The sequence below is a fragment of the Pterocles gutturalis genome, unplaced genomic scaffold, assembly GCF_000699245.1.
Source record: "Pterocles gutturalis isolate BGI_N339 unplaced genomic scaffold, ASM69924v1 scaffold53865, whole genome shotgun sequence".
In the NCBI taxonomy this organism is placed as follows: Eukaryota; Metazoa; Chordata; class Aves; order Pterocliformes; family Pteroclidae; genus Pterocles; species Pterocles gutturalis.
The window spans coordinates 7,164-16,546 of record NW_010142941.1 but is presented as its reverse complement, the minus strand read 5'-3'; the positions used below and the strand labels follow the sequence as shown (position 1 = coordinate 16,546).

Sequence of the window (9,383 nt, the reverse complement as noted above, 5' to 3'; positions counted from 1 at the left end):
AGTTCTTGCATTTTTTCATAAATTTGCTTTTTCCTTCTGTTTTCTTTTAGTGTGCTGTAGGTAGTTGTGACCACTTAAAGTGAGGGAACAAACAAATCAGCTAGAGTTGAATTATTTTGGGAGTGTGATCATAAAGGCATAGCTTTCAGTATAGGAAGAGTTCATATAGTTATGTTTACTACTTATTCATCATCTAGTTACAGTGTAATTGAGATAATTGAAATATTAGAAAAGGTTGATTGATTTATAGAAATTAAAAAAATATTTTTTCTCTTAAAATTGATCTCTCACCATTAACATTGTACATCGTTTAACCAGACGATGGGTGCTGCAACAACTAATTCAGGAAAAGTCCTTGCCTGGTCTTGTGACTAAAGGAAACTTGGGAGCGGCACCTGTGGAGAGAATTCACCACCGCCTAGTGCAGGACGAAATGAATGTCTGCTCTGAAGCTGCTGGGAGGTATCCAAGCAACTACAATGCCTGGTCTCATCGCATCTGGGTTTTACAACATTTGGGAGAGCTGACTGTCAAGGTATAATACAACAGTGAATAAAGTCTTAAAATTCCTTGTCAAAAAAAAAAAACAAACCCAGACTGATTTGCCAAGCAGATCCTATGATATGGATGGAGAGTATCATGAGAGTATCATATTAAGTTAGTACAGGTGGCTAAGAATGTTTTAAAAAAGCAGGCAAAACATTGCAGTTAGTATGTTCTCCATTTTTCTTATCAGCATAGGCAGGTTCTGCTCAGCAGAGAGAACACATTTTTCTCAGCCATGTACAAAGTTCTGTTTGTCTGTTGGTACTTAGTGTTAATGAACTTGTGTCAGGAGGATAGATGGGACTATGTGAGCTGAAATAAAGAAGGGGCAACTGAAAATAATTCTTCTAGCACTAATCTTGAAATTCCTAATAGAGAAAAAGATAATACATAACAGACATTATTTTGCTAATGTTATGTGATGTCTTGTTTGATACCCTTATTCAGTTTATCTGTGGTTTTAGAGTATTGAAGGATTAAGTAAAGACAGCAGAAATATCAGAGAAAGCATAGTAGTGCTTGTAACTAGTTTCTTCAGCTCCAACGGTATCTTTTGACAGCATTTGAATTAAGGGCTGATCAAGATATTCCAGCTCCAGCAGGGCCATCTTATGTGATGGCACATTTTTCAGATCACATGTTAGTATCTAAAAGATCAAGACCTGCAGCAGATTGAATTAGTTAATGTGACATGATCTAAAATTATATACACATATACACATATAAAATTATAAACACAGTTTGTAATACTGTGGTTTCTAAGCTGTTAGGTGAATTCCTTTGAATATTAGCCTGATGGCAGAGACGCATCACTCAGACCAGCAGCTGCTGCATTTTGCCATGTTGTAAACACGTAGGGGAGTGAGGGAGGAATTTAGTGGAGATTGTTGAGTTGATACAGCCATTATTTTTATGTCTTATGGGACAGCTACTGCTAGCAATGGATGTTGTTCTGCTGATGTTTCCTGTTAATTGTCACCTGAGAAACTTTAAAAATAGCTGTATCAGATTGGTAGTAAATAGCAAGTATGTTGCAGACTCTATGAGGGAAACAGCCCAGAATTTGGGCTCATCTGCTTAGCAAGTTCATACGAAAGGGTAGTTATGGAATTACAGGACTGGGATAGGCTGGAGATTAGAAAACAGGGTTAGAGGTCTATATTAATAGGAAACAGGGACTTTCACATAAGTCTTTTAACAGCTTTGTTAAGAAGAGGGAGGGAAAAGTTAGCACTGGTAATTAAAACTCAAGTCATTTTATGCTTCAGTTAACAGTAATGTGAAGATCAGGGTGATACCCTGAGTGCTTATTGCACTTGCTACTCCTTACTAATTTAAATAAGCATAAAGAATTGCATTGTGATAAAAATAACACTTCTCAGAGCTGGAATCATTCTGGTGCTTTTATTCATTGGCAGTTGTCAGTGCATTGTGTGACAAGTCACAAGCGTGCCTGTGAAGGAACTAGTTTAAATTTATTTGGTCGTTCCAAGTTCATTTGCATTGCCCGCCATCCCAATTCCTCTACTGATCTTCTTTTTAGGCTACTAAGGAAGTGATCTTTTCGCTAGTTTTGTCCAACTGGCTTTTGTTACCTTTGGCAAAATTTCACTAGTTCTGCTGTTCCTCGAGCAGTGTGTTTAACCCATTGGGAAATCTCCATGTTGACTCTGGGCTTTTTTCATGGCAACACCAATGCATCTCTTCATATGGCCTAGCAGAAGGTGTTTGGGATGCAGGGAAACTAGGAAAAAGTGTGGAGCATAGAAGATGTCAAGAATCTTGAGAAAAAATTTGTGTCTAGGGAACTTTAAAAGGCAGAACTGGAAAGTGACTAATTCCAAGATGTGATATGAGGAAAAAAGAAAATATGAAGGACAGGGAAAAAGCAGACATTAGATTTTCACAAAAATATACAGGTTGTTTTCTTGCTTTATATCTTGTTTTGTACCTTTGGCTGTTTGTGTTTTTGACAATCTGAAAAGAATGGTAAATTTCACCAAGATGTAAGGCTGGAACTGTGCTGAAAAAATTAGCAGATAAAACAGTCACTGTGATTCTGTAGCCTTTTAGTTCTTGCAAGGTTGCCTCAACTAGAGTACCTTGTATTATTTAGGGCCAGATTTCTGCTATAATACAAACTTTGCCTGTAGTTTGAGGTAGTTTTTGTTCCGGTGTACAAGGAAACAGAGGCCCAGAAACATAATATGTGTCTTGTATTGTCATTGAATTAAGGCTTCGCGAAACAAATTTATCATTTATGAAACTGTTCGCCTTCTGTGGAGGATTTGAGGGGGTAGGTTGTTTGGTAGGGTTTGGGGTTTTTTCCCTTTGGTTTGGTAATCCTAATGCTTCTGCAGACTAAATCTTAGTTCAGACTCTGGTAAAAAGATATAAAATACAAGAGGAGAAAGTTTTGACCCTCTAGGAAGACTTTCTCACAGAAAACATCATAGATGTTTCTTCTTTCTTACACTAGACAGTAAAAAACATTATCTTGTTTGAATATAGAAATCCCAATTTGTTTTTTGTGCAGAATTTGAACCATATTAGCAAGTTTATGTTGTATTTGAATAGTGTTCATTAATATCAATAAAGGATTTGTCAAGAATAGGTTGTTCCAAACCAATCAATCTAATATTTCTGGTATTGGAGTACTTGCCTTGGAAAAGGATGAGAAAGCTTGACTTCAGCTTTCTCACATGCCAGTACAGTTAGCTAATGGGGGAAAAACATGGGCTCCAGATACCTACTAACAGGTGGGTGCATAATTATTTGGAGAACCAGAGTAAGAAAGTAATATTGGTATCATCTGTCATGCACATCACAATGCTTGAGAGAAACCATGCAGATACAAAGATAAGATGTAATTCAGCAAGCATGAACAAACTTTTTTGTTTTCTTTAGATAGGAATACTCAACTTCATAAGTATAGGACGGAGAGTGGCCAATCAGGCCCTTCAATAAAAAAACAAGCAAATAAACATGTGGTGGGGTCATTGTCATGAGGCAACACCTCTCTTGTGTGATGCCCAGGAGACAGAAGCATGTTAATAGGACACAAAGTAATTTTTCATGTAAACATCCCCAGTAAGGCCTTACATAACTGGACCTCCAAAGGTACCTGTCTTTTGTGTGAGTAGGCATTGCCATATTTATCTGGTTATCCTTTAAAGTTTTTTCCCCAGATACAGTTCCCTTTCATGTTTCCAGTGTCCTAGATGGGGGACGAAGTTTTGGGCTACAGTTTATGATTGTTAAGTGCTTTAAAAAGCAAGCACAGGGTGAAGGAAGGTGTAAGAAGGAGTGTAGATCCAGAGGTTGAGGCAAAGGTCACCGAGCTCACATATCCTATTCTGGAGCGGGATGCCAGTTCCATGGTACTCAGCTCACGACTGAAGGTAGAAGAGAACCCTTTGTGAGAAGTTGTCAGAAGTGGAGAGGGAGTATTTTCATGTCATTTCCTCTTTGCTTCACAGAAGAATGGCAAAGGGCTTGTCATGTTCAATGTGGAAATGGAGAAAGCTGTCTCAGTAAGAAAGAACCTCTGTTGGAATTCAGATGTTAGGTGGCTTTTTGTTTTGTCTCCAGTTGTTTGAAGCATCTTCTGCTGTTACTCTGATGTTCCTAGAGGAGAGGCTTTGGTTTTTTACCTCTCAACAGGTTTAATGGCAATCTTCTATCTTGCTTTTCTAGAAGAGGTTTACTAGTTCAGGTAAGAAGTAATGCCGGGAATAATTCAGTTTGCTTTGTGCAGGGAGCTAAAATGCATAATTACAATGTTCCCCTGTAACTTTGTAGCTTATAAACATATCAGGTAAATGAATCAGATTATTCCAAGACCTAAGTTGGACATAATGTGTGTTGTATCAGTTCCAGCTGAATAAAGAGTTGTCTGATTTTTCTGATGTCTCCCTTAGCCCCATGTTGTTTTTAATAGGCTTTTAGATGTTAATTTTCAGAAATTTACAATAGTAAATTCAATTCTGCTGAGAAGAGAGAAGCTGATCTTCTAGTTTAAAGTGCAGAAGTGGAGATGGGGATTTTTAGCCCCCTTAAGAATCCCTTGTGTGGGCTGTTATTTAATAGTGCCCTTCAGTTTGATGAGCTGTAAAAAGAAGACAATGCTGGTATCTCCTGTCAAAATGTAAAAAAGCATGTTGAGTCTCTCGGGTAGAAGGTGTTATTTATGTTGTTTGTGTTTGCTCCAATATCTTTTAGAACAGACGCACCACAAAAAAAAAGGTGTATAACTAGCCTTGCACATTTCCATGGTTTTCTTTGTGGGAGGCTGTGCCTCTTGTGCTGCGGGAGAAAAAAGACATGCCTATGAAAGCTGCTTTGCATCAGCCAGTCTTGTTAAGTGATGTGGGTAGCTTGGAAAAAGAGATAAAGAATACACCAATAAGTTTATATCCAAAATCTTTAGAAGTAAACGAAAAAGGTAGTTTTGATCTCTTTAAAAAGTTTAAACTCCAGAAGAGGAGTGATGTGAGGAAAGAGGTTAAAGCCTTTAAAGAAATACAACCATTAGTTCTAGCAGAGAAAGTAAAGAAGCTTTGCCCAATAGCCAAACTTGCCCATCTTCCTAGAAATAAATTTTGAATTCCTAGAAATAAATTCCACCCTAGAAATAAATTTTTGTTTAAAAACATTCACAATTAAGAGAAAATTCATAAGTGCCAGTGTTACAAATACAGCTGCGGTCACCAATGTAAGTATTTAACACAACTATTTTGAAAGCCTTTTTGGGACTTCACCAGTTACCAAGTTAAGCAACTTAATTGTGGATGAATAGTTTTGTATTCCACAGGCTCTAGGACTTGAACGTAATGTTAGTGGTTGACATTCTTTCCTGGAAAAAAATGAAAGTGTAAATTAAATTCTTTTTTTTTTTCTTTTAAGCAGCTCACCCACTCTGACACCCATAATGCACTAAGCAAAAATTAGAATACTTATAACTCATATCCATGTAGTTTGGCATACCCTTTACCTTTGCCACCTCTAAATAGTCTTTATGCCTAGCCATTTTAAGAACCTGGTTATTTCTCATCATAAGTGGTTTCGGTTATTCTCCCCTGCCCACCTCTTCCCTGCACCCTGTGGGAAGGTTTCTGAGACACCTGCCTTTTCAGAGTTTGGAAGACATATAATTGCTTTTGTGCAGGGGTGCCACGATACTTGTCAGCACACAGTGGAAAAGGCTCAGTGATTACTTCATTTTTCTGTGTGTGTTCTTAAACAATTACCATGGTGGCTGAAATCTGCAGAGGAGAGGTTACCTTAATACAGAAATAGCGGTATTAAGTTCCTCCTTTATACTGGTTGATAACTGTTGCTGCTTTTCGTTTCAGGTTCTCCTCGATGAACTTTCATCCACTAGATATTGGGTATCCATGCATGTCTCGGACCATAGTGGATTTCATTACCGCCAGTTCTTACTCAAGTCCTTGATGGGCAGAACTGTGACTGACAATAATGTACTGGTACAAAATCAAATGGTCAATGAGAAAAGCCCTAGCCTTCAAAAGGAGGAGAGTGGAGGGGCAGAAGCTACCTGTGTGGAACAGCAAAGTGTGGATCCCCTCCGCTGTTTAGAGGAAGAGTTGGAGCTCTGCACCGAACTGATTGATACTTACCCAGGGCATGAAACCTTGTGGTGTCATAGGTAAGACGACTTGGTCAAAAGAGCTTGCCTGACTAGGTAACAGCAGATTTACCAAAGTGACACTGAGCCCTTTTTTTTGTAGAGTGTGAGCAGTGACACCAGATTTTGTGTCTGTGGGGGAGTGTGGTGGGATGTCAAATGAACTGAAGCAATTCAGCAGCAACAGCAGATTATTTTCAGTGACTGACTTTTTTTTTTTTCTTTTCTTCCTTCCTTTTCCTCCGAAGAAGGCGTGTGTTCTATCTTCAGCACCACCTACGCAACAAACTTCTGAGTGCAGTGGTATCGTCTGCGGACAGCAGTGATGAAACTCTGAGTAATTCCCACCACAGTCTTGCGACAAGTCACATGGCTCAAGCTATGGATGTTGAAGGTTTGAATGAATCCAGCAGCAAACAAGGTTATACCCAAGAAACAAAACGCCTGAAGCGTGCTCCTATGCAGGACCCTCTAGGTCCAGAAATGGAATACCGGTTCATTGATAAAGTATTATCAACTTGTAGGGATGCAGACCAAGCCAGGTTTGCCACTGCTTATAGTAAATGGTTGGTTACTTTTTTAGGTCAGTGAAGGAAGAGTTTAAAACCTTCAGGGTTCTTTTAGTGCAATATTCTCTTTTCAGACACAGATGCATGTCTTGGTTGCGTTAGCTGACCATGTGTTTCTCCCTGTTTTAATGGTCAGTCCTAAAGTTCATATTCAAAGTAGAAGTCTGTCACTTTATTAAAGAACTGGCATACCTTTTTATTAAGCAAATACAGTTAGTTCTTGAATCTTTTTAAGAAATCACTGTGTCAGCTTTCCATGCCATTTTCTTATTTTTTAACTTCTGCATTAAGGTGGACTCAGAGTCATTTGGCTTAAAACAAACAAACAGAAAGCCCAGACAAAACCAATAAAAACAACCAGCCTGAAATGCTTTTGAACTAGAGTGTCTGGAAAAAGAATAGGAGGATCTGTCAGTATCAACTAAACCTGTTTCCAGGTTGTTCCTCTTTACTATAGTGGCATCTTGCTAATACCTTATTGGAATGAAACTATATTTGGTGAGTGCTATTAGGTTTGTATAAGCAACCTTTAGTAAAACACCAGACTGCAGTATTTCTTTCTCAAGGCTCCAGTAACAGTATTGGAGCCCTGCATTTTACTATTGTAACGGAGTTTTTGTTTGTTTATTAGTTGTCACATGAGTTTGATAGGAAAGTCTATGAAGTTGAAATCCTGAGAAGCAGATACAGGAAAATGTGTCAGAAAATAGTTCAAACACGCATGTTCACACTCAGAGCTGTATTTGGAAATACTTTTCTTAGAACAGACTAAGTATTGGTATTTATTTATTTATTTAATCTCAACAATCCAGAATTAATGACACTTAATACACATTTCTGAACATATTATGTACACTACAGAATCTCAGCGTGCTAAATCACACATTGTTAACTTGTACTTAACCAAGACCATGCAAGTCCAATAGATGATGGAGTAAAAAGTCATTCTTCTGACTGCTTATTGAGACTATACAATTAAAAAAAAAAAGATAGCAAGAGGGAACTATCTCTTCAAATTTGTTCTTTTGCAGAGCTTCAGTCTTTGGTTTTCTTTTCTTTTGACTCTTCCTTAAGAGCACTTCTCCAACCATACATCTCTGTTTACGTAACTGCAAATTTTAAGGGAATTTGAAACACATTTCTGTTACAGTGAAGTTAAACATCAATGGTGTATTCTGTAATTTCCTAAGAACTTGTCTATGTAAGGGATTTTTTACACTAATGGAATTGTGCTGGTCCAAAGACCCAGGGGATAAACATGGTACAGCTGTAGAAGTTTGTACAATGGCAACATCGCCTCTGTTCCAAACAGACTATTCACTGAGGGCATTAAATTTTCAAGCTACAGTCTTTGCTAAAATTGCTGTATATTTCTCCTGCCCAAAGTGCCTCCTGACTGTGTTAAGTTTCAAGCTGCTGTTTCTGTTGGGCAGAGAGAGCAACAATGAGGGAGGAAAAAAAGCAAGTAGCATGCTCAGAAGGTATAATTTTGAAAGAAAAAAGGCACTTGAAATATGGAATTCCGACAGTTCTAAATAATTTCATGGACGAGGATTACTCTTGCATTTCAAAATGGAAATAGACCACCTCTAGTCTTAGAGAGTATGTTCATAACTCACTTCAGGCACAGCTAACAGACACATTTCTAAATGTACACTGTTCTGTTTACAGTACCTAGATAAGTCTGACCTAGGCTTGAGCATCCCCATGGCAAAGCTTTGTCTCAATGGACATCCACACCTGCCTCTCTGTAGCTAGGGATCTATTACATGGATGTTTATTTTGAGGTGCTCTGGGATGCTGTCTTGGTTTTAGCTGCAGAAGAACCTAATTGATGTGTTTTGGGAATGGCTTGAGAGGATAATTTTGTCATAAGACGTCTTCATGACCACTGACAAATGGGTGGGTTCAGGTACAAACTGGAGTCTCAATTTAAGAACTTAACTTGAGCAAGAACTTCTACCCATCCCAGAGGACCTGATGTTTTTTGAGTATGAAAGATATATTAAAGCATGTCTAGTAGCCTGGGTCAACTTGATTAACAATAACCCATTAATAACTAGTATGAACCTGGAAATGTGAAGTCAGCTGGCAATGTATTAAGGATCGTGTTCTTGGTCCTAGATTACTTAGATAGTAATGTAGTTGTGTGTTCTGTTTACCTTGGCAAAAATTACCTGTTCATGAGAAAAATATTACTGACAGGAGCAGACTGGGAAGTGGGAGCATGATAAAAAATATTTATTGAACTGCATAAGGGAAGAGTTGCTCTCTTCTTGCACTGGAATGATTGAGGTTTTTAGAGGAAAAGATTTATATTAGAATCTGACTTGAAACCCATTATATATTTCTTCCAGGCCATAATCTGGAGTCTTAGTTGGCTTTCTTAGAGCTATATTGTGGAAGTAGTGTGCTATTGAATTTGACAGTCTTTCTGTCATAAACACTTAAGATCAAACTACTTTCCTCATATAATGTGTGCAGTTCCTATTCATGTCAGCATGAGTTATGGATGCTTGTAGGAAGAAAATATATGGTCCTGTGTAACTGAACAGAGTTGCATTGTGTTTTCATACTTGGAAAATGTTATGAGGGCTCTGATTAGAGATGGTGCTGATATT

At 38.1% G+C, this 9,383-nt stretch overlaps 1 protein-coding gene across 1 annotated transcript; it reads left to right on the top strand.

The window, feature by feature from the left end:
* Nucleotides 1-318: 318 nt before the first annotated feature.
* Nucleotides 319-6,905, top strand: PTAR1 (protein prenyltransferase alpha subunit repeat containing 1; the record flags this gene model as incomplete). The annotated part of the gene is made up of 3 exons (XM_010084516.1): nucleotides 319-535; nucleotides 5,901-6,214; nucleotides 6,442-6,905. Coding segments are annotated over 3 exons (874 nt in total), but the record flags the coding sequence as incomplete, so codon positions are not given.
* Between the last annotated feature and the right edge of the window lie 2,478 nt (nucleotides 6,906-9,383).